The sequence below is a fragment of the Chelonoidis abingdonii genome, chromosome 13 (assembly GCF_003597395.2).
Source record: "Chelonoidis abingdonii isolate Lonesome George chromosome 13, CheloAbing_2.0, whole genome shotgun sequence".
Taxonomy (NCBI): Eukaryota; Metazoa; Chordata; order Testudines; family Testudinidae; genus Chelonoidis; species Chelonoidis abingdonii.
Window position 1 is genome coordinate 17,422,680 of NC_133781.1, and position 19,491 is coordinate 17,442,170.

The following is a 19,491-nucleotide window of genomic DNA, read 5'->3' on the forward strand; positions in this document are numbered from 1 at the left end:
TGGCTCCGCAGATCTGGCTAGCATTCTCATTTGAGGTGGGGTGATCTCCAAGCAAGGTCTCAGAACTCTGTTGGTATTACCGTACCTGTTTGGGCTGTAACAGAGGCTGCTCCTGGCTCCTGTATTCCAGTGAATGGGATTTTATTTTCGCCTGCTACAGTAAATAAACAGAACAAAAGATAAGCAGGAGGATTAACAGCGAAATTGGAAATGGCTGACTGATAGCTTTTGGAAAGGCCATGAGGAACATGCACAGCCCCACCCCTTCCATTAGGTTGTCCTGGATGCTTTAGAATCCAAGAAGCGGAGCTGGATGTTTAACAAATGGATAATCCCCCTGAATCACTCGCCCTCTCGATATACGGACATTCTGCTCAGTTATTTATGAATCTATTGCAATTATGTTTGCATTTAACTGAATTACCCCTTCATTAACCTTCATAACTTCTTAAGAATACAAGACCAGGTATGGATTCCTTTCCATTGCCCACAGTCTCTGCCATTCTCCAATAAACTGGTAGGAAGCACATTACATTATTTACTTTCAGATTTATTTCTTTTTGACAAGATGCTTTACTGTTTATTTTGCTACTTCTTCAGACAAGGTCCCGACCAGGATTACTTAGTGTAAAAAGGAGAGGGAAAAGAAGTGACGTCAATTTCCCCATCTGCAAAATGGGGATAATGATACTGAGTTCCTTTGTGAAATGCTTTGAGATTTACTGATGAAAAGAGCTAGGGATTATTACTACTACAAAGGGATGTAAGAAAGATAGGGGAGGGATGAGCCGGACTCTCCTACGTTCATTTCCCATTAACAAAACCAATAAAGACACATGTAATGAAATTAAAAAGCAACCAAAAAAACAGACTCAAGGAAATCATTTTTTTAACCTGTGGAACTCAATGCCATTCTAGATGCCACTGAGCCAAGAGCTTAGTGGTATTCCAAAACAGAGTGGATATCTATAAGGAAAAAAATATATCCACAGTTCTACTACCTCAGATAAAAAAATTACAAGTGATTTCAAGCCTCTTGCTTCAGGAGATTATTAGCCAACCTCCAACTACAATAACAAGGGTCAGGAAGAAACTTCCCTCATGAGCATGTCATTGCATAACGGTTTATTATGGAGGTATGGCTGCTGTTATCCTGCTGTATCTGTGACAGAAGACAACATGGGATCAATTACACACCCTGAGGCTGTGGCCAGGTCTACACTACGCGCGAAAATCGATTTTAGATACGCAATTTCAGCTACGAGAATAGCGTAGCTGAAATCGAATATCTAAAATCGATTTACTCACCCATCTTCACCGCGCGGGATCGATGTCCGCGGCTCGCCATGTCGATTCCGGAACTCTGTTGGTTTTGGTGGAGTTCCGGAATCGATATAAGCGCGCTCAGGGATCGATATATCCCGTCTAGATCAGATGCGATATATCGATCCCCGAGCAATCGATTTTAACGCGCCGATACGGCGTGTAGTCTAGACGTGGCCTGTGAAAAGGTGCCCAGGATCTGCTCTGCTTGTTTCATTTACTGGGCAGGATCCTTGTGATTCAGAGAAACACATTCCAGACATAAAAAGGGCTGTTCATCATTTTATTAAGAGTACGGAGAGTAAATAAATCTAAAAGAGTAGGGAGAAGGGGAGGTTCAGGCATGAGGCACGACAGTATCACATAAAATGAAGCACTTGCCTGCCATGATCTGCCTCAGCTTTTTGGTTCACTCTTTTGGAGTGAGGGAAAGATGGGACGGAGAGTTAGACAAAAAAAAGTTGCTATGAAAATGATGAATGATTGACTGCTGGGGATAGACCCTGTCACCTGAATGAATTAAGAGGAGAAAGGGCAGCAGAAGAGCAGAGAATTTCTCTCTTGTTTTACTTATTTGATTCATTTTATTGCTTTAATCTTATGCCCACAGGAGGCCACGGTCTGGTGAACAGGCAGGTGAGATATGGACACAAAGATCTTTCTGTACTGCTTTCCCTAAATAGTGCACTGTGTGTATGTGGCAGTCACAACTGAACTGATCTCAGGCTTGTCTTTCTTTGTGTGCAATTGATGCTGTGTTACGTTAGCACATCTGCGTATGTTTGATAACATGCCTGCTAGATCACCCAGTGCATCTCTTCCTTGCTGACACTCATCTGAATGCAAAATGTGACATAAGCAGGAGTCAGCAGTTAGAGTGGAGAGAGAGACACATGCATACAAACAGAGTCACTGCCCATTGTTTTTCCCACCCCTGCTGAGAGGATTCTTGCCAACACACTTGGCAATGTTGCAGCTAAGCCTCACTGAAGGTTTTTAATACATTTCAGGGCCAGCCCCAATGTTTGCAACCCTGAATTTGGTGCAACGCCAGTTAAAAACTCCACATTTTTCTCCTTCATGCCCAGGTACAGTAGTAAAGAAATGCCTGTATTTCTGAATAACATTAGAGAGTACAAAACTAACCAAAACAGGCAGAAAAATTAAAAGCGGAGATAGAATGTCAATCTATAATTTGCTCTGTTGAGTTGTAGGGGAGGAAAGAGTGATGTAAATTATGGATGAAACACAGAACATGCCACATCCAGCACAGAAGAAATCTGCTGTGCAGCATGTTTGCAGGTTACTGGCACCTTTCATCCAAAGTGCTTAAAAGCCTTTACGAACACTAATAAAATACGCTGTACAACCTCACTGTGCAATAAGTGTTATCATGCCCATCTTACACCTAAGTAAACTAGAGCATGAAGAGGTTAAGCAACTTGCCAAAAGGTCCCAGAGAAACTCAGCAGCAGAGTCATGCACAGAACCCAGGAGTTGTGATTCTGAGACCGTGCTGTACATCACACTCCGTCCCCACTGCACATGAAGGGGTGGAAGAGGATCAATACTAAAAGGGGTTTTATTGGCACAGCTTTTCCAGTCTTGTGTCACAACCGATAGGATCTAAAGCTAATTCTTTTGTGCACAGCATGAAAACTCCTTAATGAAAAGTTATTTGTGTTACTTGCTTAGGAGGCCAGCCCAGATATTCAGGTCTCTTGGCTAAATCTGCTGTCTTTCTTTTTTTAAAACCTAGTATCATTTATACAGCCACATTCAGATTCTTATACTTGTACTGTGGTCGCTTTAGCACCACCCTGTTTTACTGGGCATGTGTTTTGGATGACACATTATTTATGCCTTCAACTGAATCATTATGGAGCATCACAGAAAGCCTGGTTTACTAACGTGAACTTTAATATGGACGGCCCAGATCCCTTCAGAGTAGCACAGTGAGAGCAGAAAATGGCAGAAGATAGATCCTCCAATTTTGGGTCTTTGCCTAGTTTTCCGCTTAACTGTAAATTTTGATTTTTGGGGGAAATGTAAGAGTCCATCTTTCATTTCTTTGAGAAGAGCATTCTCAATCTTTTGCTGTTAGCTAAACATTAGCTGATGTTTGAAAATCACTTTAAAGATGAAGAGTTATGTAGATGCTAAGTGTTAATATTATATTATTACTGCTCTGTTAGCTCAGCCTTGCTAAAAACTATCTTCAACCAAACAACAATAACAGCAAAGGTGCAACTTCGCCTCCACTCATCGCAAGAAGAGAGGAATGAGAAGGCTCATTTAAATACTATCACTATGAAATCTACATCATACCCAGGTTACAGAACTAGGCAAAAGCTTCTGACCAAAATGTTCAAATGTGAGCGCCTAAAGTTGGGTGTCTAATTCCTGGCCTGATTTTCAAAAGTGCTGAGAACCTGCAGGACCCACTGAAGTCAATGCAAACTGTGGCCTCTCAGCACCTCTTAAAAATCAGACCACTTTTATTTATTAGATGCCTAATTTTGGGCACCTCCATTTGAATATTGTAGATTTTTCTTTACAGGGCTTTAGCACAGTTCAGTAGCATAGTTACGGTACAACTTGGCTGCATGCACACACGCAACACCCCACTATGTCAGAGCACATTGCCAGAACACAATGTGTTTGTGGGGCAGACTGGGCCTCACTCACACACACTCATCTGGAGACAGGGCCCTTCTAAGTGTCATATTTATATTCCCTCCCCTTTCCTCCTCAGGTTGGGCTCTTTGCCCATGTTTTCTCCAGAGCAGGGTCTCCCTCGGGCCTGGTCTCTGTTAGCAGGAGACGGGGGTTCTCTTGGCCCTTCAGCCTTGGAGCTGCCCAGTAACTCCTTTCCTACAGCACTTTGCAATGGAAAACGAGCAAGTGGCTTTTCTTTTGTTTTTAAACAATGGCTACACGCTGCTGTACTTCGCAGGGAGATGTGGTGGAGTCAGAGCCAGCCCTGCACTTTGATCCCAAAGACACATTACATAGATTTGCAATTCCGGTTTCTTAAGCCAAGCCCATGTTAAGCAAACACCAGAACTGGTTTTGAAAATGGTTTAAATTAATAGGGCTTAAATGCTGTTCATTCCACAACTAAATCATTTTAACTAAACCAAACAGTGGTCAAGACTAGCTTCCTGACAGGCTTGAAATGTGACTCTTTCATTCAGCTGTAAAAAAATCATGTGGGCATACATGATATTAATGACTTCTAAATCATGTCATTTTTTCAAGACCTTGTCAAAGCTGGGGATTTCAATTGTTTGTATGGTAACAGAAGTGCAACGTGGACAGTGCCTTTTAGGCTTAATGCTAATTTTCTCAACATAATGTAGACAGGGCCTAAATGTGGCCAGATTAAAGGCAGATTTTCTGGGCACCTCTGCTTTCAGTAATAGAAACCAGTCCTCATGAAAAGATGTCTGTGAAAATGTCTTTTTCAATCCCTAACAAAAATCTACTTATCACACTAGCAATATCATCAGCAACAGCAATTTACAGAACATCACTTTACAGAATAAAGATGAAGCCACCATCCCTGTCCAGGACACAGATAAGTCATCAATTTCAGACGGGAAAATGCAGAGAAATTACTGGTAACACCAAGGAAGGAAATCAATGGAAGAATTGGACCTGAAGGTGGAAAAGGTGGCACATGGCAGACAAGAAACAGGAGATTTGTTCTAAGCTTAGGAAGCAGTATTATTAAGGCTTTAAATGGAGAATGGAAAGAGACAAAGGGAGCAATTATGCAAGAGGATTGGGAGGCACATCAAGAATAAGAGGAATGACAGTTGAGTTATAGGTCAGGATGAGATTATGTGGGGCAAGTGAGAAGGAGAAGTTACTTACCTCATGCAGTAACTGGTGTTCTTCAAGATATGTGCCCCTATGGATGCTCCACATCAGGATGTGTGCATGCCTCCAAACTCTTGATGGGAAATTTTTGTCAGCAGTATCTGTGGGTCCACGCCTGCACCCTAGATATCCTTGTGCTCCAGTATGAGGATATAGAGGGGATGGACCCGCCATCACTCCAGTTCCTTCTCAGCCATGAATGCTCAGCAAAAGGACTCTGAGGCAGAGGGGAAGGATGGCGGATACTGGGGCATCCATAGGGATACACTTCTTGAAGAACTCCAGTTACTGTACAAGGCAAATAACCTCTCCTTCTTCTTTGAGTAGTGTCCCTATGGGGACTTCATGGCAGGAAATTCCCGAGCAGTACTTCAGTCACAGAGGAGGGTGCCGCGGAGGTGGATTCAGTTTGTAGGAAGCATTACTGAAAGTCACATCGGCTCTGGAAGCAGGCACAAGAGTGTAATGCTGGGAAAACATGTGCACTGAAGACCAGGTGGCTGCCCTGCAGATGTCTGAGATAGGTATGTTTTTCAGTAGGGCTACAGAGGTAGATTGACCCCACATACATCTTTTGTGGCTCCGTCCACCAATTTAGAGAACTGAGGACCCAACAAGGTACAGACCCATGCTTGGATAGATTGTGCTTGTTGGGGTGGTAGATGGTTCTCATCCAGGCTTGAAGATACTAAAAGCGTGGTCTTGCTAAAATGTATATAGGCTTTCATATAGCCCAGAAGTTGCAGGAAATCCCTTGCTGTGGTTTGTAGGCTCTGTTGTATTGTTGAAACGAGGCTGGACATTGTGGCAAATCTGTCCTTGGGCAAGTATGCTGTGGGAGTGGACAAATCCAGAGTGTCCCCAATGAAGTCCATTGAGTGGGTGCGAGGATAGACTTTTCCACATTGAGGCGGAGGTCCAGTGAATGGAACAGAGATTGCCGTCTGTATCTCAAGAAATGAGAGACCTTTCAGAAACCATCATCCATGCAGGGAAATATAATTATTCCCATCTGGCGGAGATGGGCTGTGATGGCTGAGAGGACTTTGGTAAAGACTCCTGGGGCAGTGGAGAGGCCAAAGGGTAGAATGCAATACTGGCAGTGGTCCCTGCCCACCAGAAAATGTAGAAAAAATCTGTGTGAGGGATAACAAGGTTACTCACCTTTGTAACTATTGTTCTTCGAGATGTGTTGCTCATATCCATTCCAGGTAGGTGTGTGCGCGCCGCGTGCACAGCCGTCGGAGAAACTTTTACCCTAGCAACACTCAGCGGGTCGGCTGGGCGCCCCCTGGAGTGGCGCCACCATGGCGCCGCATAAATACCCCCAGCTCGACCCGGCCACTTCATTCCGCTTGCCGGCTACTCACAGTGGGAAGGGGTGTGTGTGAATGATATGAGCACAATTCTAAGAACAACAGTTACAAGGAGTAACCTTGTTTTTTCTTGAGTATTGTCATATCCATTCAGGAGCTGATTCCCAGCTTACCTACGAGGGTCGATTGAGATCTGGCAGCCTGAATACCGCCTCCAAAGCTGCTCGTCTCGAGACTGTTACCACGGCAGTATGCGACGAAATTATGACCGATGACCAGTCGCCAGCACGGCAAATCTCTTGTGATGGCACGTCACCAGAGTTGTGAGGAAGCTTGCGCCACTGGGGAATGCGCTTGTGAAGGCATCGAGGACATTGACTAGCGCGTGCCGTGCAGAATACAGCCGTGACAAGAAGGAAATCTTTGGAGGGATTGGTAACCTTTCATCCGCTCCCAACGGCACAAAGAGCTTGGGAGACTCTTCCGGATGGCTTCGTCCTTTCCACATAGTAAATTACGCTCTCGCAATCCAAGGGTGAGTGCTGTATTCCCCCGAAAGCGATGAGGCTCGGGAAGAAAAGGTGAGAAAATGTCTGGTAGGTATGGAAAGGCAGACACCACTTAGCGGGGAATGCCGATGAGTCGCAGTTGAGCCTAGTCTCTATGGAAAACAGTTCGAGGGTCACATGAGGTGTCTGAATCTCCGAGACGCCTGCGTGCTTGATATGATCGCCACCTAAGACACCGTTTCAACGAGAAGGTGAGATGAAGAACAAAGTCGCAATTGTGCTCAAAGGCGGGTGAAACATAAGTACGTTTAGGATCAGTTCAGTCCACGGGCTAGGTACGAGCGGGAGATTAAAGTACGCTCCAGCCCCTTATGAAGCGAGAGACTACTGAGGTGATGGAAAACATCGAGTACCACCCTCTCCCGGATGGTAAGTGGATACGCTGCCAGAGTCACCTTATAGGAATCGCCAGACCTCCTGCTCAAGTGCCAGATTAGTCGAGGATTGCTATTGTACGCCAATGTGAAGGATAAGCATCATTGCGATGCGCACGCCATTGTCAGCGCGTGCCATTTGCCACATACGCCTGGCGCGAAGGCCTATCCCTGCTCACTAAGGGGGATGCGCGCCAACGACATTGAACGCGCCAACCTCATCAGCGCTTCAGCTCAATGCAGAGCACACGGACGGTGCCAGGATCTAGGCTCTGCTACGAATCTCTCGGCTTCCTGGTGACAGCTCATGGGACACAGGGGAGGATATCGGAAGCGGGCTACCCAGACATGACTCCAAACGAAGCCTGGTCTACCAGGGGGCTTGCCCTGCGGCAGCGCAGGCGCATGATCAAGATAAGATGGCGGCTTTCCCGAGGAGCTGAGCCAGGGACCCTGTCGCCACAAGGGAAATGGAGTGAAGGCATTAAATCAGGCCTTGTCTCCAGGGCAGGAGGATGCGCCGCATCATCTGGGAGAGCCCTGGACATCGAGCAGAACACTCTGCACTTCCTGATTACGAGTGGAGCGAAGCATGATCTACACGGGGAACCACCCACCTCTGGAAGACGATAAAATTGATGTCTGCCTTGTCGACCACTCGTGGCAGAGAAGGACCTGCTCATGCCATCCACCAGCGTTTCGGACTCCTGGAGGGAGAGATGCCACTTCAGTCCACTGGAAGGGCTATGCAGAAGTCCCACAATTTGAATAAGCCTCCAGACACTGGAGATCGCGGGCCTCCCTGCTTGTGTATGATACGTACTATGCGTTAGTGTTGTCCGTAAAGACGAACACAACGACCACGAATTGCTATTGCAACGTCTGGCAAGCTAGACGAACCTCTCACTCCGACGTTGATATGGGGTTGAGCCTTCAGCTTGGACCACGTCAGCTGTCTGCAAGCGACCTAGATGCATCCCAGCCAAGGATACTTCCTTCGTAAGGTTAATGACGTTGACTGGCGACATTGAAATGGCATTGCACTGCACTAAAACCCAGAGACGGTGTCCATACCACAGTCGAGAGCGCAGACCTAGGACGGGATCGTTGAGCAGCATTCCATAGAGTCCGCGGGCGGAAGACCGAGTGAGTCACGTCTGAAGGGCGCATGCGGAGTCCTGGCGTACTGGTACATATAGGATGCAGCCATATGTCCCAGAACGACGAGCATTGGTCGGCTGTAGTTTAGTCATATGGACCGGCTTGCAAGCCGCAAGTATGAGTAAGTTATCCAGGAAGCGGGTATGGCTTACATAGCTCTGCAGGGGATCAGCTTCCTATTATAGTCCAGTCTCTGTGTGTGATAGAGAATAGACTTTTCTGCTTGAGAGGAGGCCAACGGTCCGACAACTTTCCTTATCACTGAAACGTATGACTTGATGCGCATTGCGAGCGCCTCTATGAGAGCAGTCAGTCCATCGTGTAGAAAATGTAATCTGTTGCCTGCGAGTGGCGCGACGACTGCCTATGCATTTTTGTAAATACTTTTGGGCGTAGGACAGGCCAAAGGAGACAGCGAATTGAAAGGGTTTGTTGATTGTGAACGAGTACTTCCTTGCGGGAAACCTATGTGAAGTAACTTCCTCATCTCAGGCGGCGTACCATTCCATGATCCAAGGACGATTAAAGTTCCCCAGGTAAGACCATGCGGGAACTTCAACTTGTTTAGCACTTGTTGATCCCCGCTAAGTCGGAATCGTCGTGAGCCTCCTTGACTTGTGGTGAGGCAAATGAGCGGGATTAAAATCCCTTCCCCCTCTCGGTAGCGGAACTTCCCTATGTCTCGTTAGGAAGATTGCACTCGTGCCAGAGATCTTTCTCGTGAGAGGGTCCTGAAGAGACCAGGAAGGGGGTGGGAAGGCATGGATGACAGCAAACTTAGTGTATCCTGCGCACCTGCGTAGCACCACTGTTCGGAGTAAAAGGAGTACCATGCACCAAGGAAGTAGTAGAGGGCGGTTGGAAAAAAGAGAGAAAAAGGATCCTGAACTGACGTCTGTTAGACCGTCCCCCGGCGTACCTTCCAAAATTGCCCTTGCAGCCGGGTGTGCTTAGAGGCGACCTGACGACGCCCGCCATGAGGCCACGACCTGCTGCCTTCGCCCACCCGCCTCGCCGTTGTTAAAGATCCTGCCCTGTTCCTCGAGGCGGCAAATACGTGCGAGGCTGTCTGCCCCTAAAGCTATCGTCGGGTCACGGGCGTAGTCGCATCCATCGGGACCCTCATGATCACCCTCCGTTTTTAGGCTTGACAGCCGAGGTCCTTTGTCACGAGACAAACCCCGGCCCTCAAGGGTAAGTCTTGTAGGTGACTGCAGCTCTCCAGTGGCAGGTTGGACCTGAGCCAGAGATCTCGCCTCATTGTGATACCTGAGGCTACACCCAACCCCCCCCCTCGTCTGCAGCCGAATCCCCTCAAGGGAAAGCTTGGAGGGAGGTCCTGCCAACCTTTGCCTCCTCCACAAAAGCTTGCGAAACTGCTGGCGGCGAATCCGGCGGTAGTTCAACTCAGTATAATCTGGCTAACCTTCCTTCCACGTTGTTAAAGTGTAGCGCTCAACAGAACCATGCTGTTGGCGTCTACGCGAGCATTAATCACCTGCCGAGTCACACCTTACAGCTCAGTCCTCGGCTGCCTCTTTGGATTCGGAGCAGAGCCCTGTTGCCCGGGCCGCTCCTTCATTGACGATTCGACTAAAGAGGGCGGGCATTGAGGAGGAGGGATGGACGTACAGTGTTCCTACCCCCGGAGGTACCAACCGTACCTCCTTCCATCCCTTGCTTTGGCGGAATCGAGCGGAGTCCTGCTCAAGGTATCCCAGTAGCATGCCTGGATGGTCCTGATAAAGTGGAGCTAGCATAAGGCAACTACTGACCGTCGTTGTCATCGGCCAGAGATTAAGTCTAGACCACCTGCCGTTGTCCCACTCCGCAAACTCCGTACCGGCCGAGATTCGTTGAGAAGAGTCACCGAGTGAAGAATCCTTGGGTTGCTCTAGAGCTCCGATTGGCTGCCTCCCGAAGAAAGAGGACCTGCCACCGGCTCGCGGGAAGAGCGATGAGATATCCCACGAATGAGTGCGGTCCTGAATCACTTGCTCCTGGGCCGTTCCTGCTCGAATGCTCGGGGATCGAAGATGGATGACATGTCCTCTGACTCTGCCGGAGGAAGGGTGACATGGTGGCTTCAGCTCCCCCGCTCGAAGAGAGTATTTATGGGCTGGACCAGGGGACACTCGGGCTTTGATTGTTAATGCCCAGTTGCCCAATATGCGCATGGCTTTCTGCACGGCGCATCTGAAAACAGCCCGCGGCATGTAGTATCTCGGTCCCGCTATAGTAACTACGTGTCGAGGAGACCGACTGCGACACCGCCGGCCACGGAGAGCCGCAAACGTGGACGATCAGGCCAATAGATCGAGCAAGCTCGGGTTGGGACCGGTTGCGGTACGGTCTTAACCGCGAGCCGACCGGACCTTGCGACACTCTGTCGGACGTCGACGTGACCTTGATCCTCTCATATGGCGAAGATCGGTCGTGCACGCGTTTCCTTTACGGAGCTCACCGTGCCGAAACGCTACCGGGAGCGAGAGAAGATGACGCTTGTGGTGAGCAGTTGCACGCACGTGGACCGGTTGCCGCGATGGACCGAAGTATTGCCACGCAACGTGCCAGCTTGAGCGTGCCGTGACATCCAGTGACCCGATTCCGAGCCGTGAGCGCTGCCGCGAATAGCCGAGCGGTGACGGGATCGACGAGAAGCGACACCGAGATGTAGCGACATATGGGCGGACCTGCGTTATGCCCATCGAAACGGTGACAGAGGCGGCGGTTGGTCGAGATCTTAGCCTCTGAGAGAGTCGCCCACGCGTGCTGAGATCAGGCCGGTCCCTCAGGGCAATGAGGTCTTCGCCGTCTGAAAAAAGTTTCTCCGGGGTCAAGGAATGTTTAGTCGAACACGGTGGTTCGGGGAGCTTCCATCGCGAGCCGACCGGTCCTCGTGGGGCTGGAGTACAACGGGCCGTTTAGCGACACTTGACCAGCAAACCGGAGCCGACGGGCGGGCTGTCCGCTTGTTGTTGTACACGTCTCTGCCCTGCAGTGCAGATTGAGAGGAGATCCCTGTCGGCACATTAGCCACTTCGACCTCAGGAGAGAAGCGAACGCCTGGCGTCCCTTTTGGCGCTCGCGCTCGCGCCCGGTGCCGATGACGTGCTCTTCATGCTCTCTGACGTGCTTCGGTTCGAGGGCGAACGTCACCGCACCTGCTGCTATCACTCGTCGCCAGCCGCGGCATAGCCGGCGGAGGAGCTCAATGCCGCTTCCATTAAACGTCAGCTCTGGAGTCACGTGCCCGCATCGCCTTTCTCGTCGCGCATCTCACACATGCCTTGAAAATTCGGTCACTTAGAAGATGCAGCGCCAGATTCCCAAGCACGTCAACCAGAGTCGGTATCTCTGTTCGGCATGCCTATGCAGCAAAACTGTCGTTTAAACCCGCGAGCCAGGCAATTGCTACGTTACAGGCACGGGTAGAAAGAGCCCCAGACCCCGCGAAAATGATTACTACAGAATACCACTAACACTATAATACTTAAATGTCGCAATATAACTAAATTAACTATGTAACAGAAACATTACATAACAAAACACAAATATTGAGCGTATTAGCTACGGAAAATGCGGTCGCTTGAAACGTGCACTCCACTGTTCCAACAGAAGGAACTGAAGGGTGGCCGGGTCGGCTGGGGTATTTATGCGGCGCCATGGTGGCGCCACTCCAGGGGGCGCCCAGCCGACCCGCTGAGTATTGCTAGGGTAAAAGTTTCTCCGACGGCTGTGCACGCGGTGCGCACACACCTACCTGGAATGGATATGAGCAATCACTCGAAGAAGAAGCATGGGTATACGAACATAAGTGTTCTGAAGGAAGAGGGAATTATCACTGCTTGGCTTATCATTCTGAAACACAGAGTGAACGAAGATGTTCTAAGTCCTGAGGCCAAGAATTAGTCTCCATCCCCTGTTTTTCCTCAGGACCAGGAAGTTCCAGGAATAAAACCCTTTCCAGATAAAGTGTGGTAGAACAGATTTGATCTTATATTAGGAGGCCTCATGAAACCCTCATGAGAAGGGTTCCTGAAGACGGATGGGACAGGGAAGTTGGGGGTCTGGAAGGAACTGACATGGGTGGAACAGGCAGTAGAAATCACCTCCAGGATCTAGCTGTGTGAGATGATGAGTTCCAGAAAGGTAGAACATGGGAGAGAGAATCCCCATAAAGAGTGGAGAGAGGGAAAGGGTCAGTACTGTTGTTTTGAGCATGTTGCCAACTGGGACATCGTTGTAGGGGACGGTCCTTTCTTAGTGAACCTGATCTTCTTCCTGTGGGGGTTCCACCAATCTTGGGGGGCAGGTAGTGGATGGGATGATAGTGTTGACCCATTTATGATCTATTGTATTTTCTTTTTGCTGCAGGCATTTAGATGCCCAGAGATCAGTGTCACCAGGGGGTCTTTAAGAGAATGGCGCAAGGTGTCCATGGCATTGCTGAACAACTTGAGCCCCTCAATGGGAAGGTTCTTGACAGTATTTTGCTCCTCATGGTGGAAGCTGTAGGAATTCAGCCAAGAAGCTCAGTGCAAGACTACTACCATAGCCATGGAACATGCAGCTTTATTGGTGGCATTGAGCAAGGCCTGGAGAGACACCTTAGCAACTGTCTGGCCTGTTATGATGGCTTGAAATTGTTCCCTCTGATCCTGAAGCAGGTGTTCAATAAAAGATAAAAACTGAGTAGTTTGTAAAATCATAATTTGCCATCAGGGCTTGGTTACTGGCTACTCTGAGCCACAAAGAGGCTGAGTAGCAGCATTTATGGTTCAGAAGGTTCAGCCATATCAGTTCCTTGTCAGATGGCATTGAGTGGGACTGATGTTGCCTGTTTCATTTGTTAACAGCCATGACAACCAGAGAATTGGTTGTAGGTTGGGAGAAAAAAAAATACTCTGAGCCTCTGGGTGGGATATCTTATTTTTTGTCAGCCCATTTGCATATAGGCAATATGGTAGCCACACCGTACAGCCTGGGGCCAGCAAAGCATTGTTGATGGGAAAGGTGATTTTGCACTGAGGAGACGTATGAAGGATGTCCAACAGGAAATGTTGGTGTTCCTGTATTCCTTCTGATATTCATTCCATAAAATCTTGAAATGCCTATAAATCATTGGTATACGATGGTGGGGGAAGCATGACAGCCTCATGTGGTGAGGAGGAGGCTTTGTGGGAAGGTGGTGTTTCTTCTTCCTCAGCTGGATCTTGCTCCCCTGTAAGAGTCTCCTGTAGAGCAGGATCCAAGGGAGACAGTTATTGCTCCTGGTGTGTCCTTTTATGAGATATGACCATGTAGAACTGGTTGCCAAATGGAGCCTCTGGGTTCCAATAGCCCACTGTGGTAGGACGTAAGGGAAAGGGGCAAAGCCCCATGGCTTTCTTTGCCAGGGCTGCTGGGTGTATATCCTGCCAGGAGTTTCTACCTTAGAGTATACCCCAAGGGAGAGAGGTTGGCATGAGAAGGTGGAGGAACCTTGTATAGACACGTCAGAATAGGATGAGATCCAGGGGTGAAAGTAACTTAAAGGACTTACTGGTACCCCAGAGTCCTGAGCAGGGGCGTGGCCTCAACTGGGAGAGGCGGGGCCTCAAACAGGAGAGGTGGGGCCTTTCAATATTTAAAGGCCCTGGGGCTCTGGCTGAGGCCGGGAGCCCCAGGACCTTTAAATCACCCCAGAGCTACCAGCTGCAGAGGCGGCTGGGAGCCCTGGGGCTCAGGAGCGAATTAAAGGGCCTGGGGCTTTGGCCGCTGCAGAGCTCTGGGCCCTTTAAATCACTGTGGGAGCCCTGCTGCCGCTACCCCGGGACAGCAGGGCTCCGGTGATGATTTCAAGGGCCCAGGGCTCCGGCCACTGAGTGGAGCCCAAGGCCCTTCAAAGCGCCGCCGGAGCTTTGGCAGCAGGGCTCAAGCAGCGCTTTAAAGGGCCCGGGGCTCCCCGCAGCGGCTGGAGACCCGGGCTCTTTAAAGGGCCCGAGGCTCCAATAGCCGGGCTTGGGTGGGGATTTAAAGGGCCTGGTGCTCTGGCTGCTGCGGGGAGCCCCGGGCCCTTTAAAGCATGGCCGGAGCCCTGCTGGCTTACTTTCACCTCTGATGAGGTGTCATACTCAGTGACCATCAGAGGAGCAAGTGGTGCTGCTACCAGTGACTAAGTTGGTACTGGGATCTGGAAAGGGTCCTGTAACTGCACTGGTACCAGAGGCTGATATTTGATTGGCTGGTGAGATGGTTCCAGAGGATGTGTCAGTACCAGCAGGAAATTACTCTCAGTACACTCAAAAAGTTTGTGGGAAACTGGTGACTATGTCAGTACTAGAGGACAAGTCACTGTTGAAAATGGTAGGGTCAGAGGGTAAATAGTGTGATGACAAATCGGCCTACAAATTTACCCAAATTGGGAGCTCAACTCTAAAAAGTAGGTAAAAATTCATAAGATGTTAAAATAACCTTTAATAACAAATGTTGATGGGAAAAGGTATGAAAGGGAAACAGAATAATTGAATTAATCTAAACAAAAAGGCTGAGTTGAGATGATTCAATGACTGTGTTGAAATTATGCTTGTAAAAAAACAGGAAATGTGGAGCCAGAAGTTAACAAGCCAAAACTGGTACGTCTGAAATTAAACCTAATTGGTGGACAAAATAAGGAGGAGTGGGCTATTCCACCCATCACTTCCTTTTTGGGTCCTTAAAAGAAAGAGTTTGTGGGGAAAGTATCAAAGAACAAAAGGAACAGACGGAAAAAAAACAAACAAAGGCTACTGGTATGAACTTCACCACCAGGGCTGCTGCTGCTACCGCCAACATTTCCTGGTGGGCCTTCATCATCCTGACGATAATTTTACATGAGTAATTATAAAAATAAAATATCAAAAAATTAAGTGCAGAGAGGCAGCAAGCTGTGTGTCTAGCTAACGGAAAAGACGACGCTCCATCTCAAGTCACAGACAGTTCAGTAAGAAGTGGAATGGTGGCGGGTCAACTCTGCCTTATATTTTTGAGTCAGAGCACATGGATATCTAGAGAGCAGGTGCAGACCCATGAACACTGCTCACAAAATTCTCCAATCAAGAGTGTACAGGTTCATGCACATCCTGATGTGTAGCACTCCTAGGGACACTACCTGAAGAACAAGGAGTCTCAATTTAATGTGGAAGCCAGGGAAAAGATTCCAGAAGAAGAATGATATGGTTGGAGCAGTGGGAGAGGAAGAGGACTAGCAGTGGTGTTTTAGACAGACTAGAGAAGTGAAAGGTGACAACAGGAGAGATCAAGGTGCAGTGATCAAGGTGGCCAAAATGTGAACAAGGATTTTAGCAGTGAAGAGAGAGAGAAAAAGATTAATTCTGGAATATTCTACATCCGAAGAGAACCTGGATATGGAAGGAGGATATATAAATGACATCAAGTTGCTATCCAATGGTAATAGAGAAGGAAAGAGGTGGAGAGGGACTTGAAGTAAAGAGAAGAAGCTAAATTTTTGACAGACTGAGTTTGCAATGGCTGTAGGACACCCACGAGTTGATGTGAGATTGAATGGATTGATGGAGGTTGGGAGTGGAAGAGTAGATTTGGGAATCAAACATTGTGGCAATAGCGTGTTACTTTTGTTCCACAGATGGAGGAATCAATAAAACTAAGTCAGGCAATTGCTCTCCACCACCCAACACTCCCTTCTTACCTGGCATTTGAAGCTCTTCAGATACTCAGCTCCCACCTGATCCTCCCGCTCAAACCCTGGTGCCTTCTTGTAGCTGCTCGCTGCTGTTACTGAGTCTGTGGGAAAACCAATGCTCTCCAAGCTGTGTTGTTTCCCAATGGCACCAGGAGGGGACCCACATATATTAGATGGACTTCCGAGACTGCTGTTCCTACAAAGAATCTAACGGGAGAAGAAAACACAAGGGTCATAAAAATGAAGAGTTCAAACAGTCAGTAGCACTGAATCAAATGATTCCTAAGAACACTGATTCTCTTACTTCCTTGTTTGTGCATTAGCTTTACTGATGGTCAGCACAAAGAGACAAATCTAGACAGCCAGTAGGGGGTGCACAAAATACTGTTTGTGTGCAAATCTCACAAACATAATGGCTCTTTGTTGTAATTTCTCCGCAAAGCAGTGGTGGATTTAGCACAGTGATTTGTAACCTGAGGCTCTAGAGACACTTCAACTCCTCTGTAGCCTCACACGCAACTCATGGAGTTCACAGGCCTGATCAAAGCTCTTCTCATTTTCCTTAAGCTACAGGGTGATTCAGGTTAGGATCCTGTCTGCACTTTGAGGAGGAACAGTGTTTTAACCCTGTTAGACAGTAGTAAAAACACCTGAGCCTGCAGGAGCAGCGTATATGCTACAGCATCTACCAGTGGAACTGCACCCTGCTAGTCTGAAAATCCTAGCGTAGACAAGGCCAAAGTATCGACAACCAGTGTTAAAACAAGGCTCCTCAAAAGGTTCTCTCCTTTGGGACACAACCATGCATCATGCATTTAAATGGGATTATTTCTGCAACTTAGAACTATGTTTGCGCATGCTTGTTGATCCCAAAGTTTGAAATGCTGCATAGAGAGGGCTGGAGATCAAAAGAGGGAGTGCTGTGAGCCTCCTACAATATTTTGATTTTTTACACCGTCTGCTGTTTTCCCTCCCCTGCAGTCACTACTTACTGTGGTGGAGGTGGGGCTAGTTGGCAGAGTTCCTGGTTTACTCCACACCTAAAGTACAAATACAAAACAGAACAGGCCACGTGAGGTTGGGTACTTCACTGAGTATTTTCCTTTGATTAATTACTATGTAAAATTATCATCAGCAAAGCTATTTGTTTGCAGACTACATGCAGCTGCCCTGATGACTGAGGAAATGACAAAAAGGCATGTTTCCTTTTTTGGTATATGTTCATGGATGAGGTAGCGTTCAATTTTAAAGACTGAAGAGCTCCAGAAAGAGAACAGACTTCAGCGATCATCAGTTGGAACAGACGTTCAGTTTTCCTGTGGCTTGCCCAGCATTCAGATGGCACTTTCACAGAAAATAAAAGAATGTTTGGACTTTATTCCACAGTATTATTTACTAAGAGGAAATAAATGAGTTCAACTCATCTAAACCAGTTTAGAATTTGCAATCATGATTTAAGACCATGCCATTGTAGCTCTTCAAAATCTTCATCAACAGTTTGGGAATGCTGCAAGCTCCAAAGTGGCTTAATGCAAATAGGAAAAGATAAAAAAATGGGGAAAAAAATCAGAAAGAACAGAAGATGCCTTGTACCCCACTAACTCCTGTGTCTGTATGTTCGTCTACTTTGATTGTAAGCTTTTCTTGTCAGGGACCTCTTGTCTTGTATGTACAGCTAATGTACATAGCACATCTTGGGGCACTGTATAAACTAGTAAATGTGGCAGGGCTTGGCCACCCCTCAATAAATCACAAATATTCTATAATGCCAGACACACTGTGCACAGGCTAAACTGCTTTGAGATTTCAGGCATAACCAAACTAAACTACAGTTTCGTACTCTGGATTATACTGGTTCATGCCTTGTACATGGAAACAGAAGCCCTACATTCTTCTCCAAGCAGAAAGGAGTTAGGCTGGATGCACTGCTGCAATCCACTCTTCACTTTCCTGAAAAATATCTTAACCCAGAGCTAAAAAGGAAACTTTCGAGAGAATGAAAAGCAGAGAAGTGCTATAGGCATGGAGTGGGTTTTTATGAGTAAGATTGAAACCTATGTCCCTCCCCAAATAAGCTCTCTGAGGGAAGTACTGAGCTGAGAGCCAACAAAATTCAAATCCTTTGGGAAATTTCCTCCTCTGGAAGACAGTAGCACAACAGGTCAGGGAAATGCAGGTTCACAATATGTGGACAAATGCTTCCCAGCAGGGTCACATACATTGCTAAGGTCCGGGGCATGTGGACTGGAAGGGCTCACTGGAACAGAATCACCAGCAGCTGATGGCATATACATCACAGGGCCTGTTTGCGTTGGGCTGGATACTGCCGAGGATGGCTGTAAATCTTCATTGAGTGGAGGCTCTGCAAGAAACAAAAGGGCATGCAATATCACTCAAAGCTACATGAATGGCCAGGGATCACAAAATGCTTGGGAAGAACAGGAGCTACGCACATTTCCTGCTGCTAGCTCTCCACAGGGAATGTTTCAGGGATGCTTATTTTTAATCAGTACAGAAGCAATAAGAAATCCTATCAGGCAAAATGGGCATTTCTCATCTTATATTATTACTCTTTCTCCAGTTCTGCAATCTGCTGGTCTCTAGCTCAGTAATACCTCTTCCTCCAATAGTATTTTTACTAAGTGAATTACATGCTACACATTCAGGATATCCTGAACTAACTAGGGGTTTTATCCATGCTATGCACACAGGTGATTGATTTCTCATGATTAGCTAAGGGAGACAGATACATTTCCGTAAGTTCTCAACACCAACCATTACAGAAAATGGTAATGTGTGTACAAGGCTATGGAATTGCACCCTTCCCTTTAAACATCATAAATACCCAGGAAAATAGTGCAGGCTTTCGCTGCACTGATTTAAAACATTATACAGCCCTCAGCAACAAATGGCTATCACTCATGAAATTCATCAGGATGATTTCCAAGAGGTTTAGATGTTCTTGGATATGATCTTATTTTCCTTTTTATAGGGGCTTCCATCTGTAATGAATTAAACCTCATTATACTTCTGTCAAGACATAAATTATTATTTTCACTTTTTAGATGGGCAAATCAAGCACAAAGAGATTTGCTCAAGGTCATGCAGTGAATCAGTCTCAGAGCAAGGATTAGAGCCCATTTCTACTGGCTCACAACTACTCTGCTCCGATTATCTAA

The 19,491-nt window shown here is 47.4% G+C and overlaps 1 protein-coding gene across 4 annotated transcripts in view; it reads right to left on the reverse strand.

The window, feature by feature from the left end:
- UNK (unk zinc finger) overlaps window positions 1-19,491 on the reverse strand; it is a 66,827-nt gene that overhangs the window by 15,868 nt on the left and 31,468 nt on the right. For all 4 annotated transcript variants that reach the window (XM_075071792.1, XM_032792899.2, XM_032792896.2 and 1 more), the window contains exons 8-11: window positions 18,532-18,674; window positions 17,305-17,352; window positions 16,319-16,519; window positions 86-154 (exon numbers count right to left, since the gene is read on the reverse strand). In XM_075071792.1, the coding sequence (XP_074927893.1) occupies window positions 86-154; window positions 16,319-16,519; window positions 17,305-17,352; window positions 18,532-18,674 (461 nt within the window). The remainder of the gene's footprint in view (window positions 1-85; window positions 155-16,318; window positions 16,520-17,304; window positions 17,353-18,531; window positions 18,675-19,491) is intronic.